General features: G+C 41.4%; 2 protein-coding genes across 2 annotated transcripts; one reads left to right on the forward strand and one right to left on the reverse strand.

The window, feature by feature from the left end:
- Positions 1-697: 697 nt before the first annotated feature.
- LOC113484369 (galanin receptor type 1-like) lies at positions 698-18,533 on the forward strand. Its single transcript, XM_026856717.1, has 3 exons — positions 698-1,407; positions 2,963-3,028; positions 18,161-18,533. Exons 1-3 carry the CDS (start codon positions 700-702, stop codon positions 18,476-18,478), a joined length of 1,092 nt encoding a protein of 363 aa, XP_026712518.1. The 5' UTR covers positions 698-699; the 3' UTR covers positions 18,479-18,533.
- Positions 18,534-21,407: 2,874 nt separating this feature from the next.
- DDX28 (DEAD-box helicase 28) lies at positions 21,408-22,698 on the reverse strand (the record flags this gene model as incomplete). Its single annotated transcript, XM_026856961.1, has 1 exon — positions 21,408-22,698. A coding segment is annotated over one exon (822 nt), but the record flags the coding sequence as incomplete, so codon positions are not given.
- Positions 22,699-22,700: the final 2 nt, after the last annotated feature.

The following is a 22,700-nucleotide window of genomic DNA, read 5'->3' on the forward strand; positions in this document are numbered from 1 at the left end:
ACATTAAAGACTACAAAACAACAAAAAAAATCCTGCTCTGTTGATAGAAAACATATTTAAGCCTTTTTTCCTCCTCATGCTGCTCCTCACGGAACTGCACGCTTTATCGCTCAGCAGCTGCTGCTTGACCCATCACTTTGGATGAGAACTTGCTTTTGCTCTGCTCCTCCCCTCCTCATGAGTAGCAATGTATGGGGACAGAGCTGATCAGGGGCTATTTTCTGAAGGGCTCAGGTCACAGACAGCGTTTGTCTCTCTGCTACAGTTCAGAGCAGAGCCGGGAAAGCAAGGTATGACAGCCACGGATCCAGGGACTGGCGTGGGAGGGAAGCAGAAGAGGAGGGGCATGAGGAACCCGAGCTGCAGCCGCTTCGCCTCTGCTCCAGGCTCCCAGGGCAGCCTCATCCTCAGCCCTTCTGGCACGGACTTTTACTCTGCCACATGAGCAGCACCAGCTGCCAACCCTGCAGTTACCTCTTGGGTGAGAAAAATTTCTCAAACTCCCTTTTTTGCCAGTTCCTGCAAGAACCTGCACCAGAGACAGACAGCTTGGAAGAATTATCTGAAGAGAATTGCTCCCCAAAGGAAAGACAGAGCCTGGAAAACCCAAGCATTCAGCCTCTGGCCACCACTAACAAACACAGACCTGCCCAATAGCAGTCAGGGCTACAGTGACTGCTCCCTGCCTTCCAAGGAACCATGGAGGAGCAGGAAGACAACTTTGTGCTTTCCATTGGAGCCAACACCAGCAAATGCAGCCTCGAGACTAATCAAACAGGGACCCCAACATGCTGGTCAGGAGCAACCAGGGGTGGCCCGGAGGTGGTGATTGTACCGGTGGTTTTTGGGTTGATTTTCCTCCTGGGAATGGTGGGAAACACATTGGTGTTTGTTGTTTTGGGGCATCTCCGACCTGGGGGACGCCCATCACGCAGTGCTACCAACATCTTCATCCTGAACTTGAGCATTGCTGACTTCTTCTTTCTGCTCTTCTGCGTCCCCTTCCAGGCCACCATCTACTCCCTGCCAGAGTGGGTCTTCGGTGCCTTCTTTTGCAAGTGGGTTCACTACTTGGCCATGGCAACAATGCTGGTCAGCATCTTTACTCTGGTGGCTATGTCTGTGGACAGATACATTGCTGTGGTCCATGCCAGGCGCTCACCCTGCATCCGCAGCAAGCGCAACGCTGCCCTAGGCGTGGGTGTCATTTGGCTGCTCTCACTACTCATTGCCATCCCTGTGGCCCAGCACCAGAGCCTCATGAGTGGTCATCAGCAAGCACCCAACAGCTCCTTCTGCTGGGAGCACTGGGCAAATGGTTCAACAGCCAAACAGATGTACAAGATTACCATCCTGCTGGTGGGATACCTCCTGCCCCTGGTGCTCATCACCTGCTGCTATGCCAAGGTGGGTGAGAGGGATGCAAATAATGTTTAAATGGAGGGAAAGATCACTCCCAGACTCTTGGTGGCTTGGATATGTACACTCAAGCTACCCAGACAACAAATAACAGATCAAATCCTTTCCATATTCTTTCCTGGTATATTTAGAATACTTCTCTGAAGCAGGGGGAGGGAAAGAAAACAGAGAATGAAATTATACCAGCTCACTAAAAACATTACAACTGCTAAATTGACACCCATCCCAACACCCAAATCCCCTAAAGACTCTTGCTGTTTTCCCTACTTTTCAGTTTGTTCTTTCTTGATAACAAATCTTTGTTCCTGGCAAGAGCAAAAACCCATGGAGGAAGAAATTATGCAGTAAGTGTACAGAAACTGTATTAGATAAAGACATCACCCAGATTTCTTTCTTTCCTTTCTCTCTCTCTCTTTTTTTTTTTTTTTTTTTTTCAGACACTGTCTTGCAAAGACTTGCAAAATGAGATCCTGGGATCAGATTTCTATTCAGCAAGAAATCTCTGCCTTTCTTCTTGTGGATTGCTATTGCTCCAATTTTTGGTTTCTCCTTATTGATCTTTAACATGCTTAAGACTGATAGTAAGCCTGTGAGTTGTGCTAGCAGGCAGAATAAATTTTCTGTGAATTATGAACTAATACCCTATTGTAGAGTGCCATGGGACTGCTAGCTGTTTTCCTGGAAATTAAGTTCATGTCTGTTTAATAAAAAACCCACCACATTACTTTCAATACTAATCTGTTCTGCTATCATCAGTGCTAAGTACAGGACAATGCACTTAGATTGAAGCTAAGAAATCTCTAAAACTTAGGCCTTGCTTGTCACAAGAGGAAAAGGCCACTAGAGCTCTTAACTCCTGTCACTGTAGCTCCAGCTGTTTGTCCCCTCACTGCCCTAGGTGAGCACAGCAGCAACTGGAAGGTAAACTGCATTTAGAGGCATTTTTTAGTTCATTTGTTGCTTTAGAAAATTTAGTCTGTTAGCTCCAAGGGCTAAAGTATAAACATTGCCAGGTTACCAGTGTGCTGTAATCACGTTTCAAAAGCTTGATCTAGGTGTTGTTAACCGAGAATTTGCCTACAGTGCTCTAACATTTCTTATGAACTCACTGTGCCTGCCCCATTTGTTAGTGCTGCATTCAGGAGCAGCAGGACAGTCACAGCAGAGCACAGTACTGGCAGCCTGCCCTCTGCCTGTGTATATAATCAGCCTAGAGAATAAATGTATACAATCTGAGGCACAATCTAAAATCCAAAATCCGTGGAAAGGCTCCTGTGGATTTCAACATACCGCCAGCTTAGCTCTTAATATATGCTAAACCACATCTTCTGGAAGCATAGCAGGTTTAATGCTTTTTCCAAATCTTGTTTCTTGAAGGAGAAAGAACTGTGGAGGGCTTAGAATTAAAAGTCTCAAAGCATCAAATTCAACTTTGGTTGGAGTCATGCTAAAACAGTTATTTTACTTTCTGGTGCTTGTATGAGAAGTACAAATACACAATTAAATTTCCCATTCAATTTATTGCTCCTTTTTTTCCTCCAAGGTTTTATATCATCTCCATACAAAAGTAAAGAACATTTCCAAGAGGTCTCAAAGATCAAAGAAGAAGGTAAAGATCTTTGGTTTTATCTGTACACTGACTACAATATAATAGCTATGTCAGGTTTCTGAAATAACTAATAGCCTTTTCAAGCTTCATCCGCATACTGAAGCTCAGGTTCAGAATTCATGTTGACATATTGAAATGCTATATTGATCTCTATATACATGCCTGCTGGACTGCCTTTCAATTTATTGTACTATAATAGAATCCCACAAATATGGTCCTTTTACATTGGCAGCTAGTAAGATACTTTGACTATAAAATATCTAGGTGCTTTGAGTACACCTCAGCAAACTAATAGCAAAATACATAAAGAACTCTGAAAATTAAGTACTTCAGTTTTGCTGCCGCTTGCATTTAAGATCTTAGGGGTTGCATCTAAGTAGGTGGTAGATTCAGATCCTGGTTTGATCCCTTTGCAAGCCAAAGAACACATGTATCCCTGGCTCAAGCTACATGAAATAAGCAGAATTGCCAGTATTTACCAGGAAAAACATTAAGGATAGATTTTTTTTTTTTTCTGTCTAAGAATCTTAGAGTGAATAAGCCATCATTAATAGAAGTTTTCAGGTAGCAAAACTCACTGACTTCAACAATGCAACATCAGATTTACCTGACGTGAAGGGGAAAATGCTATTTCAGTCAAGAATGTTATAATTGCTGAGTGTGTAGGTGTGACACTGTAGGCTATCTGGCTAGTCAAAGGCAGGAAGCAATGGAGTACTATCATTAGCTGCTGATAGGACAGTCAGGTCACAGTCTGTGCCAGCAGCACAGCATCTGTACAACCCAAATGAGCAGAGTGTGCACCTCCGAGCAGATGGCACAGCCAGTGGAGATGAGTAGGGAATGCTTCAATTTGCTCTCAGTCAATGCACTGGCCAGTTTCAGCATCTACCTGCCACATTAGGGCAGCCCTGCAAGATGTTGCCATGACTCTGTCTATGACAAAAGTGAGGGTCATTACAGCAAACATGGCCATTTGATTGAAAAGAGTGCAAGACACAGAAATCAAAGCTTTGATATGACTCCAACAAAAAAAAAGACAGACACTGGTACCACAGGTGCAACAAGCTACACATTATGAAACACAGAATCACCTCTGGCCATGACATGTTGTGTCCAGTGATTTATTCACTAACATTACAGGACCCCACTATAAATCTAGATCACTCACAAGATGAAGAATTCAAGATACTAGATTTTCAGCATGCTGCAGCTATATCTCATAACAACTTGAACCAGTACCTCTATTGATTTCTCTTTTGCCAACGAGACTTACTGTAACGGAGACAAAAAGGCATATCCCTAAACATTACCTAGCCATCTGCTCCTTATCTCAGAAAGAAACCAGTCTTAGTAGGGTAAAGTTCTGTATGCAGCTAAAGTATCACAGAAAAGTGTACAGTTCTCATCAACACAGATGTCTTCATGATCAACCTTTTCAGAAAAAAGCAGAGGTACTTTAACAGGTTAACTGTGCACTTCAGCAGCTATGGTAGCATCTCAAACAAAACTCAAGGGTTTTTCATACAAAAATAATACTATCTTTCAGGTGTTTCCTCTGCAATACTGTGCTAATGTTCCAATGATCTGTGCTGCTTCTAGTTGATTTAGAGCTGTTACAAGAGATTTTGCCAGTCCTTTATGCCTAATCCTAACCAGTTTTAACTATAGATTATATTTAGTTTCTACTGGTTCATTAAATTCATTAACATACACAGTTTTGTTGGTAATATGACTATCAATCAATAATTGATCTTGTACCTAGACCACCCATAAGGATAGAGCTGAACTGATATTTGCAATATTATCTCAAGATGACTGTAGAAGTTATAATATACCATACACAATATTTCCTTGATGAGAGTTACTTCCCCTTTCCCCTTAGTGTTTTTGATAATGTTGTCTTTGTTCAGTTCCTGAGTTCACAAAGTAAGCGTAACACCTCACAAATACACTTTGTTCAGCTGCTTGTTCCTGAACCACATTGAGATTAATGTTATTAGTCCAGCTCATCTAATTTCAAGTAGGTTCTGATAAACATTCTTTTAAAATCACCTTTTCTAAGGCAATAAATTATGCAAGAATTAGATGCTATGTATTACCTGCTGCAGGAACACCACCAGACCTAGATGAAACAGACTGTATTGAAGAACACCACACCTTTTTTTGCCTACTGACCTTCTGATGAATGCTGATGCTGCTACAGATACACTGCAAATTAAAATTTGAGACCAAAGAGTATCATTTCTGAGTCAGATAGTGCAGACTACAAGCAGAATGCATGGTCAGGGTGCTTAACAGCTGCCATGAGAAAAGGCAACCAAGATCTGTTAATAATTTTGTTGATGTAAAATAGAGCAATAAAGTGTTAAGAAGCACTGTCATTTTGCATAGAATAATTACATGGCTTCATAAGTTTGAAAAGTTGCTTTAGGTCTCAAAATCATCAACAAATCCCTAAACAGTTTGGTTGATTTAAATTCCCCTCCTGCCTTTCCTTACCTATATACGAATGGCACACTACCATTTCTTTGCTATATTTGAAGAGAATGCTACCAACAGTCGAAAGTTACTACCATCATTTTCCCATAAAGCAGTAAGATACAGGATTTCATTTATGACAGTCATTTTTTTCAAATGTATCTGTGTTGTTTTCAGATTTGACTGGTAGAGTTAGATGAAAAACAGCTCTACAGTTTCTTCAGCTTTGGGTTTCCTGATTAGATATGGCTGAGAGGGCCAACCTTAAAAAAATACCTTTGACTTGTTCAAACAAGTTAATGGTATAGCACTTCTTCCTCCCTCCCCTTAGGTATTTCCCTGGCCATAATTCTGAAGTGCCCTGTAGCAATTCTTGTTCCATTTGGCACAGTTAGGCCTATTTAAATAGGCGGTCCCTTCACATGAAAGAAAAATCAAATACATTCCTCTATACACGCACATCATCTTCCACAGTTTGTCTCCTTCCAGCACCTTCTGTGTAGAAATTGCTCATCTAGCCTTTCTGCAGGCCAGGCAGCATCTTTAGTATACCTATTTAAAGTATTTTTTTGTTTCAACCACTTCTCTTAGCACATTATAAGGACACTTGGGTAGGTTGCGGACACACTCAATTCCTGCATACACTTTCACAGTATACTTGAAACACATTGAGTCTCAATCATTTAAAGCAGATCTTAAGAGCACTTCACATTAGAGCCTAATAGGAAATTGATATGTGCATGTCAGCTCTATTATATTAGCTTCCTTCATATGTACTTAATTGGACTATTATTAATATTGTTTCAATTTAATTAATAAATTTCATCAGAGATTAAGTGAACAGCTTTTGCTTATTTTGCTCAAAGATGTTTGACAGTCAAATCTTGCTCCATGTTTGAAAGGCTAACTTAGCATACACAAAACATCTTGCTTCTTCTGAAATACATCTGTGACTTCAGTGGCTAAACCCTAATTGCCTTGATCTATCAAAAAGAATGTAACACATTCTTCCAATACAAGGTGATAAAATTACCTGATTCACATCTGTTAATTTGGTGTGTAACTTTACCACACTGATAGGGAATACAAATTGTCATGCCAGTAAAAAAAGACTACAACCACTCAGTTTCTACTTCATTCCTATAATTTCCAGAAAGCAGGACACTTGAACTATTATGCTCCTCCCACCCCTAAGGGAAGAGGTTTTGGGTTTGGTCTGTTTGGGTTTTGTTGTCTCTTTGGTTTGGAGGTTTGGGGTTGTTTTGGTTTTGGTTTGTTGTTTGGGGTTTTTTAACAGATAAAGAGTAAATTTTGCAAACAGCTATTTGTTCAGATCTCACTAAGTTCATCTGGCCTACATACGTGAGTAAAAGTCTCAAAAGAATCAAACTGCAGACTCACAGTCCTTGCTGAACAAGATTTTTCAGTGAAGTGGTTGCCCATGTTACCACTGCAAACAGTTTGTTTTGTCTGTCATTCAGATTTTCAGAAACTATAAGGTCTCTTTAGTGTTATACAGATGCCTCAAGATAGAATGCTTCAAGATAAAACATAACTAAGAAACAAAGCAAATGCCATAGAGCTTAGGGAAGGGACTTCTCATAAACAGCATTCCTCATGCTGGCTGATAACACATTGCTATTATTCTCCATCACAGATTGCTTCTAAAAAACCCAGTAATATTGGGTAAGATTTTTTAAAATATCATGACTTATTTCTGGACCTATAGCTTTCACTGACCTTGTTGGAATCTTAGTATAGTCTCATTCCCTCTGTCCCCAAATCCTGTAAACACTGATAACAGGCAGAAGAGGCATCATCCTAATTCACTTAGTTTGAGCCATGGAACACAGAAATGCATCCAGTGAAGAAGTATTACAGGGACAAATCCCAATTCAAGGTCATAGAGGAGTCAGTGTTTTATCTGCTGTTAATACATCCTGGGCATCTGGAAACAACATGTGAATCTCAGTAAGGCCAACATTTACAGAACACGTGAGAGAAACGGCCAGATGCAGACCTAGGGCTGTTTCTAAAGAGATGATGATAGCATGGCCAAATGAACAGTCATAGTGGTGTGCAACTACATGTCTGACTTTCCTGGTTGCATTGCTGTAGCAAAACTGAATTTAAGCATGTGAAGTATTTTACTGGAGCCCAGATACTTGGTACTGTAGCTCAACCTCTCCCTTTAAAGGGCATATTGTAACAGCAGTTGCTGTTTTTCTAAAAATTCTTTTTAGAAAGAGTTTCTTTTTTTCTAAAAAAGTATCTTTTTTTCCTAAAAAAGCAGATGCCTTTTTCTAAAAAAAAAAGCCTTTTATTATTTTTTTTTAATAAATCAAACCCATGGAAACAAAGCTTAATGAACTACCATACTAGAAAATTGTTATTCTAAGAACTCTCGTGTATTTTCTCTACCACTTCCTCCTGCCCTTTCCTGACAGCATGGTTTCCCAGTGCCTGTGCCCCCAGCGCTGTGCCCAGCCTTGCGTACAGGCTTACCTGGTGCTCCCTGTCTGCACCCAGCTGAGGAGCAGCAGCTGCCCCGGGACTGAGCAGAGCTGCCCATGCAGACAAGTGCGCCTACTGCCTGCTACCCAAGTATGGAAACAAAACCCAGTTAAAAGTTAAAACAATTCTAAGTTTTTTAGCTGTCTGTGCAATTAAGAGGAGCTCTGACACATACACCTAAAACAGAGTGGCACTGCCACCCCATTTCCCCTCAGGGAGCCTTGTGGAAAGGTTTCCAGTGTACAGTGGTATACAAAGCACCTTCTCTAAATAAGTCTTAAATGCCAGGCTTCACTTCAACAGGATCTGAAGACCCTGTGTTGTCTCCTGGACAACATTGCCACAAGATATACCTGGGGTTCCAGTGTGGATTTCATTCTATGCATTAAACCGAGGAATAAGTTTAGGACTTTTGCAAGTTTAGGCTGAAATTCTGCATGATGAACTATGACAGTGATGGCAGAAGAGATACGTGAGAGCTTGTTTCCCCATTTAATGCCATACTAGCTGTACAAGATTGCCAGCCTTAAAACTGAGATGGTGTGATGCTGCAGGATTCCTCTTGCAGCTTTGGATAATCATTTCCTGAGGCCAGCCAGCAAGACCACATGCTAAGAAATCCTGTGGACCCCTCTATCACAAATAAAAATATATTTCAGTTCCATTACTTCCTTCCTGCGTTATGCACAGCACAGCAAGTCTGTTATTTGGTCCAAGGAAAGCTAACAATTCCCTGTCTGACAGTGTGTCGATAGAACCCAGTCCTAGGAACTCTGAATGTATGGTTGCAGTAAATAAGATGACTTAACAACGGAAATTAATGCAAACCAAGGTCTATTCGGATCATGAAATGGCCCTGTGGTGTTTTACTGGCCTTTGGAAAGCCCCAGGGTTCTTAGGATTTACTCAGTTTTGTCCTGTACATCATTAAAGAACAAATAACAAGACTTGCAAACTGAACAATCTGAAATGCTCTTTCAGGCTTAAGATCGTTTCTGGGAAGGTGAATTTCACAGCTATTTTGCAAGCTCCCTTGAAAGGACAGTAGGAGTTGTGGAACCTTGAGGCCAAAAGCTCCAATTAACAGACCAATTGAGCCGTTTAAAGCTAACAAATTAGCACTGTGTTTCGCTGCAATAGAAAGGTGAACCATGCTTACCTGCTGGGAGAGCCGTGTCTCTTGTTTTGTTCTCTATTCCTTTCCTAATAATTCCTAAAATTTTATTTGCCGTATTTTATTACTTTTTAAAAAATCTCCCCTCTAACCACTAGTTGAGAACCAAGCTGTTCACAAAACTGTAAGTCCACGATCTTGCCCCAAAATTGTAATGGCCAGTTCAAAGCACAGCTGTCTCTGTGAAGCTGTTTTCTTCCTCAGCTCATGTTTTCACCACCTTACATTTACATACATGCAAATTAGCTGTTCATTGTTCCCAGAACTAAAAATACATTCAGAGCTGATTTGGGGCACTCCCTGGAGCACTGCATTTTGAAGGTCATATAACAGCTTGAGGTAAAACATACAGAATTCTTTCAAGGTAGACAGTTATTCCTGAACACTTTGGCCAAGAGAGGCAGACAGAAGTTGCAGTGTAATGCTTTCCTATATGCTGAACTATTTCTTTGTCTTCTGCTCACAAAGATAGAAGGTTTTCATATAGAATTAATGAATGTGATGTTCAAAGCCTTGGCACTTGAACAACAGTCAAGTACAGTAAATGAGTATTGGAGATCCTGGGATTCAGCAAAAGAATATTAATCAGAAGTGAAATCCTGCAAGTTGTTTTCCTAATTACCTAAGCCTAGGGCAGCAGGAATAGAAAGCATCATTACCAATTAGTGAATAATAGGAATATCATAATGCTCATAGGCATTTATGAATACAAAATTAGCATTAAGAGCATCAGCAGAGGAGATTAGTGACATGATCACACAATGAGAGATGTGCAGATGACCAGTTAGAACAGTGCAAGCAAGCTGCTGGGAAATGAAGAGTACACCTCTTAGCGCACAATGCATGTCACCAAAATGAACTGATAACAACTGAAAACCCATTTGCTTCAATCCCTCCTCTTCTTCATGACAGCCAACTGCCATCTCTGATTACAAGAAAGAAAACACAGACAATGAAAAAGAGCACTTTCAGTGTGATTTTCAGACCACTGAAGAGTATTATTACACTTAAGTGTAACAAAAAAAAGACCAAAGGACAGTGAAAAGTGCTCTGAAGCAGAGGAAGCTGCTACCCAACATTAATTTAGTTAAGAACAGGTATGGTGTTTTTTGAATCAGCTGTCTGAAACACTGTGCATTTATCACTAAGCTATAAGCACATCTCTGGAGATCAAACTGTGCTTTGATCTAACCTTTCTTTTCCGTTAGAATTTATGGGTAGAAAGGAAAAGGATATTGGCAAATGCATCAGGGGGAGTCAGATTCATGAACAAAGTAGAGAACAACTTGGCACCAGGAGAGAAGAAGCTGACAGGTTTCAGTTGCACGTTAGCTTAAAAAGTGACTTGAGCAAAGAGATGCTCTTGACCAATTTCTGTGTTAGGAAAAAGAGGATCCCAGAATCTAAAGCCACAGAAACTGTTTTCCTCAGAAGTTGGTAAGTACCTCCAGCAGTACAGTGGTAGGCAATGCTAATCCACATGTCCTTTCTGGACACTGACACAGTGTACCTGCACTATCTAAAAGCAAAAGCTTAGGGCACCACGGGTCACTACTTTTTTTGCCAAGCCTTCACTTCAGTAGAAGTACAATGTATAGCCAAGTCTGAAACTCTGTAGCTTACCCAAATCAACTCTGAGGCAATCAAAACATGCACCACTTCTCTCTCAAACTTTAGGGAAAAGGAGATGCAAGTTATAGATGAGCATAACAAGAGAAAAAATTATCAGTAAATCACATCATCAGATAGGTTTTGTATTAGAAATCAAGAGAAAAGTCCCAGCTCACACAGAAAGGCTGAGAAGTACAGTATGGTGAGAAGCAGCAGCACTAGCTAGAATAAGCCTCCTTTTAGGGTCACAGCAGAACATTATTAACTGAAACTAGTTTTGGAGAATAAAGGGAAGGTTGACCCAAAGTCCAAACCAAATTCATTATATCCCACATCCTCCCACAGAGCAGTAATAAAGGAAGGGCCAGTTGTTGTTTGCTGATAAGATATAGGCATAGGCTTCTTTATGCTTCTTCTTTCAGAATCACGGAAACAAAATGAAAAAAACTTTAATACCATATTTAGAAAACAGTAGTTGTTCACTAATGAAGCCCAGTTTTTCTGCAGGGTGAATGTACTGTTTAATAAAAACCTCATTGAACATTCTTTCCCATTTCTGTGTGGCTGAGGTACACAGTACAAATGGATGGTCTGATCAGCTCTGAAAACAGATGTGCAGCTAGCTCTCTCAAACTATGAGTAGATCAGGAAAGTGACAAGCTCTCTACCTTTAGGCTGCTCTGTCCACCATATATTTTAATCTCAGAAATGTTTATTCATCTAATGTATTAGGTAGTTCTGTCAAAAATAGGTAAGTCCATGGAATACTTTAAGATTGCCCTGTAATGAGTCAAATGCTTTATTTTGCCCTTGACAAGTTGAGGCAGCTTCATTAGAAGCTTATCAAGGACAACAGCTCCAAACACAAACAAATGCTTGTCACAGTTTAACCCCAGCTGGCAACTAAGCACCGCACAGTCACTCCCCAGTGGGGCTGGGGAGAGAAACAGAAGATTAAAAGTGAGAAAACTTGTGGGTTGAGACAAAGACAATTTGATATGTAAAGCACAAGCCGCATGTTCAAGCAAAGCAAAATAAGGGATTCAATCACCACTTTGCATGGGCAGGCAGGTGTTCAGCCACCTTCAGGAAAGCAGGGCTCTGTGATGAGTCACAGTTACTTGGGAAGGTAGAACACCATCACTCCAAACACTTCCCTTTCTCCTCCTTCCCCAGCTCTATACGCTGAACGTGGTGCTGTATGGTCTGGGATATCCCTTGGGTCAGCTGGGGTCACCTGTTCCAGCTGTGTCCCCTCCTGAATTCTTGTGCACCCCCAGCCTCCTCGCTGGTGGAGTGGGGTGAGAGGCAGAAAAGGCCTTGGCTCTGTGTAAGCCCTGCCCGGCAATAATGAAAATATCTCTGTATTACCAAAGCTGTTTTCCACACAAATCTGAAACAGTCTCATATTAGCTACAGTGAAGAAAATTAACTCTATCTCAGCCAAAACCAACACAATGCTAAAGACATCATCATCCTCCAGAATAAAGCATCTCCCCCAAAAAAGGGTTTAACACATTTCCCATTGCTTTCTGAAGGACAGGGAAAGGATAAAAGCAAGAAATAGCTTGGCCAGGGCTGAAAAGATGTCAAAGGGAAAACAAAGAAAAGTAGGAAAGCACAAATGAGAGTCAAATCACCTATAAAGATAACAAATGAATAAGCAAGTAAATTCTAGGCAACCTGTGCATGTCAGAAACAGTAAGGGGGGAATTGAGAGAGAAGTTTACTTATTTTACAAACAAATTTGTGAATCTCCTAGTCTCCATTTCCCACCATGCTATTGATTCACTGTATAACTTAAGCACTTTGCCTGTACAACATATAATGCACTGTTATTTTGTGGAGCTGCTTGAAAGACTTCTAGGAGTTAGATAATCCAGTAGTGGCCATTGTACATGTCTGTTATGGACCTGTTGAACCTTTGGAGGTGAACCAGAAGGCTAGCATAACTGGGCACAGCTAGACCAACAGTTATCCAGTAACTGTGCCAGTTATTGTAGCCCACTGAACAAACCCGAACGGTACACAAGCTGTTGGGATCAGTCCTCCACAGCTGGTCACAGTCTATATTAACACTGGTTTTAGCTACAGCAAAGTTACCACATTAAAAACCAAACACAATGTTTTATTTCAGTTTTCTCTATCTTAACTGGATATTCGCTAACTTGAAAAAACAGACACAAGATCCATTTCCAAAACATGTTTCTTGAGTCACGTATATTATTGCTCTAGTATTGTCTATGTTTTCCATCTCCAAAATCCCAAATAGCTGGACTTCAGAAACAGCTTTGTGCTAATACATAGCAACTGCAAACCCATTTTTTAAATACCCAGCCCTATGTTAATTGTGTGGTTTGTTATTTCATAATGAAAGAAAAAAGAATCTACGTATCTATCCCTTATTCAAAAGGATAATTCAGTGCTTGCAGCCCCCTAATTTAAGCAGAAGGATGCTATGAAAGGTTGCCTCGGTAACAAGCCTAAGCTACTTAACATTGATAGAGGGTAAAAAAGTAGCACCATTATTGCAGGTGAAAGCTGAGACTTGTTTATTAATAATTTCTTTAGTACCCATCATACCACATAGGCAAGCTAGACCCCTCAGAACCACTATGTCTGTGTCTTTCAATTCCATCCACTTCTAATCATACCAGTATATTTTTAAGGACAGCACCCAGTTGCCAGTGTGACCAGTTTGAAGACATTTGAAAGCTGGTTGTTCACTCACATGGAAACATGCTTTGTGACCTTGTATGTCAGACAGCATTCTAGTAAACAAAAAAAGGAAGCACCTGAAGTATGCCAGGTATAGGATGAACCCACGGGTTATTGCCTTTCAAAATTAATGCAAACCTACTTAGGAGACCTCTTTGACAGAAATCCCTTTTTTTTTTTTTTTTTTTTCTTCCACTTGTATTGTAGGCAAATGTTTTCTCTTACCCACACAGAGAGGTTGATCTGATGCAATAGCATCTTCCTAGACAGGTTAACAGATTTAACTGGCTTGTTAATGTAACTAAGACAAGTGAAGGTGGTGCTTCTAGCTCACATCCAAACACATTTTCCACCTCAATAATCATATGTTTTTACTGCAGGAGATCATTGCTGCAGGCCCTGTGTAAACAGAGCAAAGCATCTGTGCCTGTCCAACACAAAAAAAATCCCCTCTTTATCACACGGTTGATTCTTCTGCAGGCTTAAACAAGAAAAAGCAGTTGCCATGTAAAGCACGTTTTAGCCTTCCCCCACATTACTACTGTTCTAGCAAGCAGAATATACTTTAGTGGGATTCACTAAGATATAGGATCAGATTAAATGTATGTTATAAATGATAATCAGAATTCTGCTGTGCCTTCACGTTCAGCAGATTTTAATAGGAAGGTCAGCATAATATGAAGGTCCTGATCTAACTCCAATTGTCTAGATAAAGTAAGCCCTAGCTAGATACATAATAAAGAACTATATCTAGACATATAAACATAGCAGAGTCTTAGAGCTGCAAATGGATTTCAAAGTATTTTAAGATTTTTAAAAAATTAAAAAGTTTTTAAAGTTCTAGATAATCTTGTAAAACTTCAAGGTCATTATAGGGCAGCTACTAAAGGGAAACAGGAAAACCTGGAAGACAAACAGATTTCCTTCGGTTTCACCCCATATCTCCTCTCCAACCCCTTTGAACAAGACAGGTTACAAACAGAAGACTTGTTTATAAATATTTTAAGTGTCTCCCACTATTCTCATGTATAGGACTGCAATCAGTTGTTACAGTACGGAATGTTATGCACCAAGATCTAATCACCTTATATTCTTTCTGCTATGAAGTATGTCACTCCACTCCTCCCCAGAGCATGCTGTCATTTCTCCATGCTGCCATCATCTCCAGAAGATGACCTTGGTAGTTAGTCTGCAATACAGAAGCCCTGTGTTAGCCAGTATACATTCATGAGCGTGTGTGGTGGTTTGACTTTGGCTAAATGCCAGGTACCCAACCAAGTCACTCTATCACTTCTCCTCTTTCCCCCTTTTTCTCAACAGGGCAAAGCGGGGAAAGAAAATAAGATAGGTAAAAAAAAAACCACCAGCCCACAACCAACCCTTGTGGGTAAAACAAAAGCAGTTTTAATATAGGCAAAGCAAAGGTCTGCATGCAGAAGCAAAAAAAGAAAAGAGATTTATTCTCTACTTCCCATGGACAGGTGATGTTGGGCCTTCTCAGGATCAGGGCTCCCATACACGGAGTGGTTGCCTTGGAGGACTAAGGGTGACCCCCCCCTTCCTCCTTTCTCCCAGCTTTATACTGAGCAGACATCATATGGTCTGGAATATGGAATATCCCTTGGGTCTGTTTGGGTCAGTTCTCCTGGTTGTGTCCCCTCCCAAGATCTTGGCCATCCTGTCCCACTTGGCGGGGGGGGGAAGAGGGAATGTCAGAAAGAGCCTTGGTGCTGTGTAAGCACCACCCAGTAGTAGCCACAACACCAGGGTGCTACCAACACCCTGCCAGCTCCCAGCATAAACCACAGCACCATGGGGGCTGCTGTAGGGGAAAACCAATTCTGGCTCAGCCAGACCCAGTACAACATGACTTCTAACTCACTGATACAGAAAGAAAAAAGAAAAAGTAGAATCTGGACCTGGTAAAGTAGAAGTAGTACCTGAAGAGCTCCTGACTAGAGAAAGACTGCAAATACCCTGAGGAAAAGTACTGCAGTTGTACTACTACTGTCTTTTAGGGCACCAGAGAATCCATCTAAGACATAATTCCTTAGGAAACCTTGCTTCATTAGTTCTGGTATCCATAATTTCCTTGTTTTCCTCATGTTGTATTTCCAGCAAGCCTAAGCATATGCCACAGAGAGGCAGACTTCCCAATACAAACCGCAATTTCCATCTCACCCAAAACACACAGCCACACAGGGTACCAAGAGAGGAGCAAACAACCTCCCCGTTTAATGGGAATCCAAAAAACCTTGTTCCCAAAACCAGCTCTGTGCAGCCACCCAGGTCATCACTGAAATAGTGCCTGGGAGACATGCTTGATTTGGCAAGTCATGCCAGCTGGGCAGCGCTGCAGAAATCAAAGAACATACAGAGGTTTTGCAGCAGCTGTTGCTTGTGCTGTATTTTGGGTAGGCTGAAAAAAAGATTTCCCTCTCCTGAAAGATCATTCCAGCTTAGGTGTTTTGGTGTTAGATGTGTGTAAACCTGAGTCTTTATAATTTTTATTTATACATTTTAGCATAACAGGTATAGTGATAGAATGCTATAGAGTGCTTTAAAATGAGATATGAAATCCTGCGGGTCTTCTCTAGCAGACAAAACAACTTCTAGATGTAGCCATTATAATGACCGATTAAACAAGTGTTTGTTCACTGAAAAATTATCCCTCTTCTAGGAAAGTAATTACACACTATTCACTTGAAACCATGCAAGGGAATTCTTGACAGAAGCATTGACCCAGACTAATAAGGCTGTAAATCTTAAGCTGAAATGAAGCCCAAGTTTTAGTTCTTGTCCATTGCTTTTCTCCTACTTGCAGGGGAAGGATAATATCTGCATATTAGCAAATTGTTTATTGAAATGGCAAAATACAGATGAGAAACACTAAATATATTGAAAAAGACACATTTTGTTGAGAATCAGGTGGGGGGAGAGGAAAGAAACCACCTGCTGTGTATCTGCTGCAGGACTCCAAAAAGGAGGCATTAAATATATTTTAAAAATGCTTCTGAATTGAAAACTCCTGAATTTAGGTGGAATTATCCCTACAAAAACATTAGGAAAGGCTCTCAAGGGATCCAAGCTAGAATCCTCCAAGCCTTGCTAGATATTCTCTGAGTATGCTAGAAGTACAAAGTGAGACAAAAACAATACGTTCAGCCTTCCTAAATTTGGAAAGTGAGATCTCACTCCCACAGGCCTCAGGAACTTACAGAAAGGAAGTTAAAGTAACTTACAGTTTAATATTATTTTTGTAGCATACAGTAAATAAAAGTCATTCTTCATCCTCTTCAAAGACTTCCAGGGGAAAAAGAAAAAAAAAAAAAAAAAAAAAAAAAAAAAGGAGCACTTTTGTTATAACACACACCCTTAACTATACAAGGTCAAGGAGTTTTTGTTCAAGAGAAGAAACACCTCTTCAATAAAGACTGAGATATTTCTTGGTATGCATCCTGCAGGTCCCCTGAACATTAACTTCACAGTGATATTTGTAGGTCACATTGTCTACATTGGTGAGGATGTTCGCTTCAGGGACAGCAGACAGCCTGGACTCGCAGCCCCAAAACACAGGCACCCCGCTCTCTGCCTTCAGTGCTGAGAGAGCACTGCCCCGGTTCCTCACAGCCTGAGCCCCTCTCCCCAGGCTACCGCTTCCCTCTCAACAAAGGGACAAAACACAAATAAAAATAGCTTGCTGAATTTCACTCAAGCAGCTTATACCACCCACCTTTGGTCTGTGTTTGCTCTCCCTGCACCCTTCCCACCCTGGCAGCATGCAGTCACACCCTCACGCTGCCCGCCAGGTTCCTCAGCCCTTGTCCCTCTTGCACAGCCACAGCTGTGTGGCTACCACGACTGCAGTCAACAGCTCATCTCATGTTAACCTTCATTTTGGATAGTGACCTCGAAAAACACTGTTTTCAGGAAAATTTTACTTCAGGTTGAGCTTTGGGACTTACAAATGGCAGCTTGAGATGGTGGCTGGCCAACCTAAATGGAGAGCAAGAGCTGCAGGAGCGTGTCTCTAGCCTAGCCAGCACAAAGGCTGGGATTCCACAGGCACAGTGAACCTCCCTCAGGTAATTGTCTAGCTAGGAATATTTATAACCAAAGAGCATCGCATATTTAAAAAAAAAAAAATCCTTCATGCATTGTTTTTCTTGGTTTCTCCTATAAGAGGGAAGATAGTGAAAAAGTAATTCTCCTCAGGTCAGTCTTTGTTACTCCTCTCTGTGGCATGTTTCCTTGCAGCCAGACTGTTATCCCCTGCAGTTATTTTCAATAGCTTTAATGTTCCTCAGCCTCCAAACGTTAGGGGGTATTATTTCCTCTCTTCCATGTAACATAGTTAGCATTACTGTTGCAGCCTCTGCATTGTTGAGGTTTTATGGGCACTATCCCCAGTACCTATAGAGTTATTTGCTTGAGCCAAAACCAGGTAATCCTTGTTTTCCAGGGAGGAGGGTTGATTCTTAGCATTCTTATTGTCATAATTTGCCTGCCTGGCAGTTGTCAGTGTTGGCTCTGTTAATGGTGCCTTCACTACTGACAGAGGAAGGCAAACTAACCCATAGCATAGTCCCACTTGATCACTGCAACCATTTAATATGTGACCTTGTCTTTTCCAGACAGCACAGACAGTTCTCCTCGTGGTCACCGTGTTCCTGCTCTGCTGGCTGCCACACCACATCATCACCATGTGGGCAGAGTTTGGGCAGTTTCCCCTGAACAACATCTCCTTCACCTTCCGCATCATCTCTCACTGCTTAGCCTATGGGAACTCTTGCATCAACCCCATCATTTACGCTTTCCTCTCGGAAAACTTCCGCAATGCCTGTCAGCAAGTCTTCACCTGCAAGTTCTTCCTGCAGCCGGTTCCCACTGAGAAACTGGTCAGAATACGCATGGAGAACTTCTCTACCACGCACTCGACCACTAACGTGTAAATTGGGCTCACAAATACATTTCATAAGGAAGAGGAGGGAAAAAGGTGCTGTCTGGGGAGAACAGGTATACAAGTGCATTTCAGGGAGCAGTGCAGCCTGCAAAAATGTGGACTTTTGTCCAGTTACCAGAATGGTAGGAGGCATTTTTTCATCTGGCTGTGAGGACACTTGACACAGCTTGTCCTAAGGTACCTTGCTAGGCACTGGGCTATGTGCCACAGAGGTATCTGAATGTCCTTGTAGTGCTGGTAAGATAGAGCTCACATGCAGTTGTAGTTATGCCCGTAAGGTCTGAAATAAGTTACACAGAAGGTAGAATACAGACAGACAAGAAAAGAGCACTTAATTATGTATGTAGACAGTCATTAGGGTGTGGACAATGACTGATGTGACATTTAGAGAGCACTGAAAAGCAGTTTGGAAAAAGTCCATCTAAGAAGTCTTTGAGTCTGGCTTTGTTTCTTAAACAAGTTTGACATATGCGGGCTACACATATTTTTAGCTCGCTAGCTGTGATAGGGTCTCTAATCTCCTTGAAGGTTTTGCTACAGTACTTACCTACTGGGTCAAAACCTTTGCCATGCCATGTGTCAGTGATGTGAATGTCTGCATTGGGTGGCTCTGTATCAGCTTATATATCTCAGGATTTGAATGTCTGTGTGCTCCTGAATGTAATTATTGCTGTTAATCACTGGCTCCGGTAACTGTCTCTTTGCTAACAACAGTAGGAAAGTGCTATTTCTCAATATATGCTTAAAATAACTGTGGTTTTGTTTGAAAGTAATGTTTACAAAAAGCTTTAATGGTAACTATAGTGTTCTCTGAGTATATCTACCTAGAGCTTTTCATTGGCCACTTCAGTATATAAATGCTAAAAGGACTTTTGGGTTTTTCTTTTTTTTATAAACTGTTTGTCAATAATCAGTTTAAAGCATTTGTATTGAGTTCAAAGTTACTGTTTGTAAATATATAAAGTGCATATTACTTCAAAATTAAGAAGTATATGGCTGAAATAACTTTATTATTTCACTGTGTTGTCTAATTTGATAATATTGTGTGCTGCAATCCAGACTGACCTGTCATGGGATTAGCTGTTAACACAATTCCAGATTCAAAGCCTACATTACTGAGTTTTTAAATGAGTTAAAGAAATTAAACTACAAATTATACATCTAAAAAACATAACAAAAATATCCAAATATAACCTTGTAGAGCATCTTTTGTTACAGCCATCAGAACGCACACAATTTCTGTAACATATAATACACCAATCATTCATTTCTAACGTATATTTTACACCTCAATGTCAAGTATGGCCACGCTGCCTTTTATAGTCTGGATAATTTATCAAAGTCAACCTTCCTCTCATTTTCCTTCTACATATTTTAACTCAAGAAAAAAACCTACTCTATCACCAAAGCCACTTAGTTACTGACGCAACTTAAGCAGATGCTTTAATGATGAATGACCATTGCCACATAGTTTGAGTATGAATCTTGTGTCAGAAGTTATTGTTTATGTGACATCATTTAACTGTGGTTAACTTTGTTTGCATTATTTAGCTGGAAACTGTAGGTAATAGAGCAAAGTATTACAGTACACATCTGCAACAGTTATGAAATTTTAGCCCAAACAACTGATTTAGTCCTGTAGAACAGCTACATGAGAAGACAAATACTTGAAGTCAGACATCTGAGATGCCAGGCAACAACTTTCTTCAGAAACTTAAAAGGGCAGGTTTGTATTTTGAACTTGGAAGCCCAGTCATCATCACCAGCTGCCTCAGGAAAGAGATGCTTTGCTCTATGAACCAGGTAATAACTTGCTATTTATGCTAATACAGTGAAGTGCTACAGCTTTGAAAAAGATGAGAGTCAAGTTATATAACACTTGAGATGGAGTCAGCCTGAAACTGCTTACGCAAAGCTGGCAAGCAAATATTAAAATTTCTTACTTGAAGTTTCTTGAATACAATTTACCTCACTTAAATTAATCTGTGTGTCTACAGTTAAAGGAAGCTATTTCTCAGCGTTTAGAGGTCCCAATACAACACAAAATGCATATTAACAAATGGAAATAGGATCTTTATAAATTATACTACTAGATTGTCCCCAGATTTCTGTTTAGGGATCTACTCTACTACTATACATAAACAGTAAACTTCTGCTTGTTGACATATAAACTGCCTGATGAACTTAACTGAACTTTGGGCGAGAGGCAAGTAGCCCATGCAATGAATGGGTCCAAAATATAAAAGTTTCCAGTCTCCAAATAGATCACTTTTCCACTGTCATTTCTATGAAGCTGAAAGCTTTCTATTGTATTAAGTAATTTTACCACAGCTTCTAACTTCCCCTAGGAGCTCCTTAACTTTGTGCAATGTGAACAGAGTACATGTGTACAATTTTTAGGATAAGGTCTGTGCAAGTTTTCTGTTTAGTTTTTTACTCTCAGTATACTAAGAGTAGCTCCAGTACCTTATTTCTTCTGAAGCTAATGATTTAAGATACTATGCTGTGATCTTTTCATTTAACACCTTACTATTTCTACACACTGAGTTTTAACACAGGCTGAAGTGGACAGCATGGGAAAAACAACTGCTGAAAGAAAAGGCTGTGACAAATCACTGCAATAGAAATCAGAGCTAAAATGCTATTTTTGTGTGATTATTTACCATGGATACAAACCAGCAGCTAGATATGAAATAACCTCAGCCTCCCTTTAAAGCAGAAAACAACAATGGCATGATACTCAAGAGAAACCTTGTACTCTGCTACCTGGGAGTCATTAGAACTTGTGAGTCAACACCACTTCTTTCATTTAACAGAAGACTTTTTTGGTGGGTTGGGTTTTTTTACTTGTTTTTACAATTAGTTCAGAGACTGGATGTGTCACTACAGCATGCAAAAAATATGAGCAGAAAACAGTTAAAGGCGCTTTTTCTTTTAATTTAACAGAACACAAAGCAGCAAGATCACCTCAGTGAAAGATAACCATAACATGACAAATTAAGACCTTGAAAAAGCCTCAAGCTTTATTGTGCCTTCTCATTCCCACCTAACCTTAGCTAGAATTCTCTGAACTGCTACATCACAAGAAAATAAAATACAACTTGTCCTTTAGTCTTTCTACATGTATCTGTAATTGAATCAACTGATAAGCTGATTCTTCAGTCTTCTCCAAAGGCATTTTGTTACTCACTTACTGGTTTCCTTTTGGAAAACTGTGAGTTGTGATGCCTGTGGAGAAGACTGTTGCAGCTTCCAGAACAGTGCACGGTTAACCCTATCACCTGGTTCTGAAACTCAATTCTGTTTACACACAGGAGCTCATCCCCTCTGCCTTAAGGACTTCAAGCTTAGACTCTACCAGGCCATTTGTTACTGCCTGGCAACGAATCAACCTCCTTTAGGTGGAGGCTTATTAATAGAGGCATCCAGGCCGGGGAGACCTGTTCTTTTCCGGGCTGCAGTCTCTATTTTCCGCACCAGGTCCACATCCCACCGATGGGTGACAAAACTAACCACGGCTCCAGGAGCCTTACTTCCAACCCGCCCCACTCGCCCCACGCGGTGCAGGTAGTCCTGCAGCGTGTCTGGGAAGTCGTAGTTCACCACTAGCTGCACGCTGCTGGTGTCCAGCCCCCGCGAGGCAAGGTCAGTGCAGACGAGGACCGACACGTCACCCTTCTGGAAGGAGGCAAAGATGCCAGCTCTGGCAGCTGCTGACATCTGTCCCTGCAACCTCAGGTGCTTGATTTTGTGGTCATCCAGGATATAGCCCATCCAGTTGACAGTGCTGGCACTGTTGCAGAAGATGAGAACGGCCCCGCCGGATGCTGGGTGCTCCTTGAGAAGGTGCAGCAGCTCAGGCAGCTTGTCCCGGCCTTTGAGGCGGACAAACTTCTGCTGGACGTGGGGCGGCAGACGGTGCAGGCTCTGGGTGCCGAGGGTGAGAAACTGGCCCACGTCCGTGAACTTCCGCAGCATCTCGCTCAGGCCCGTGGGGAAGGTGGCTCCCACCACCACCACCTGGGTCCTCACCTCGTCGGGGCCGGCCGGCCCGGGGGCCCCGGCGGCCAAGGGCGCGTGTGCCAGGATCTCCTCCAGCGGCTCCGCGAAGGACTCGTCCATCAGCACGTCCGCCTCGTCCAGCACCATCCAGCGCAGCTGCTCCAGGGCCAGGAAGCGCCGCCGCAGCGCCTGCCGCAGCGCCCCGGGGG

This window comes from Athene cunicularia, assembly GCF_003259725.1.
Source record: "Athene cunicularia isolate RWA chromosome 11 unlocalized genomic scaffold, athCun1 chr11_part1, whole genome shotgun sequence".
NCBI lineage: Eukaryota > Metazoa > Chordata > Aves > Strigiformes > Strigidae > Athene > Athene cunicularia.